Source organism: Sinocyclocheilus grahami, unplaced genomic scaffold, assembly GCF_001515645.1.
Source record: "Sinocyclocheilus grahami isolate Dianchi unplaced genomic scaffold, SAMN03320097.WGS_v1.1 scaffold6035.1, whole genome shotgun sequence".
NCBI lineage: Eukaryota > Metazoa > Chordata > Actinopteri > Cypriniformes > Cyprinidae > Sinocyclocheilus > Sinocyclocheilus grahami.
Window position 1 is genome coordinate 7,864 of NW_015510564.1, and position 782 is coordinate 8,645.

Sequence of the window (782 nt, forward strand, 5' to 3'; positions counted from 1 at the left end):
GTGTGTGGGTGTGTGTGTGTACCAGAGAGAGATAATACACTGGTCACATTCTAACACAGTTTATCTTCCTTCTGGTGGGCTTTTGCAGAGCTGAGAGCAGAATTTATAATGTTTTCAATTAATCTTCAGTGGCAGAATCTACGGCAGAATCTCCACTCATGTTGCTGTAGTTGCTCTGTGTTGGTTCACGTCAAGCAGGACATCTTTTTGCATTAATACATGCCAAAGGATCCTTGAGATCCTTTTTACAGTAACAGGCCTCATTTTGCGTGACAGCCCATGGCAGACGTCATTATTCTGAGAAGTATATCATGGCATGAGCTTTTGCAGCAGACAGAAACCGATGGTACTGCAGCATGCAGTGATTTTGGAGGAGCGCTCGATCATCAGTGAGTTGTGGGAGACGAGACTTGTGTGATGGGAAAAATGGAGCCATTACTCTTGATATCTCTGATTGCCGCTGATGTTCCACCTCAGCTTGTAGTTCTCCTCAAATTTACTCCTCAAAATGATGAAAAGTAAATCTCCTGAGTAATATCTGTCTATCTCACTGAATAAAATGTGTTTTCTTAGAAATACATTTGTGTGGAATTGGCTAAAAGGTGAATAGTGACTAACAGGAACTTACAGTAAGATATAGTTAAGTCTTCAGGACTTTTGGTTCAGAAAAAGCCCTGTTCTTATCAAGAAACATGTTTGGCTAATATAGAGTTGCTTGTTCGGGTTTTAGTAAGTTTTTTAAAGTCAGTATCAGTAAAGTCATTTCTATTTCAGATAAATTC

General features: G+C 39.6%; 1 protein-coding gene across 1 annotated transcript in view; it reads left to right on the forward strand.

The window, feature by feature from the left end:
• The first annotated feature begins 426 nt into the window (after positions 1 to 426).
• The window catches only part of LOC107577431 (calcium/calmodulin-dependent 3',5'-cyclic nucleotide phosphodiesterase 1A-like), a 2,977-nt gene continuing 2,621 nt past the window's right edge, over positions 427 to 782 (forward strand). The window contains exon 1 of the mRNA XM_016263509.1: positions 427 to 518. Within this exon, the coding sequence (XP_016118995.1) occupies positions 427 to 518 (92 nt within the window). The remainder of the gene's footprint in view (positions 519 to 782) is intronic.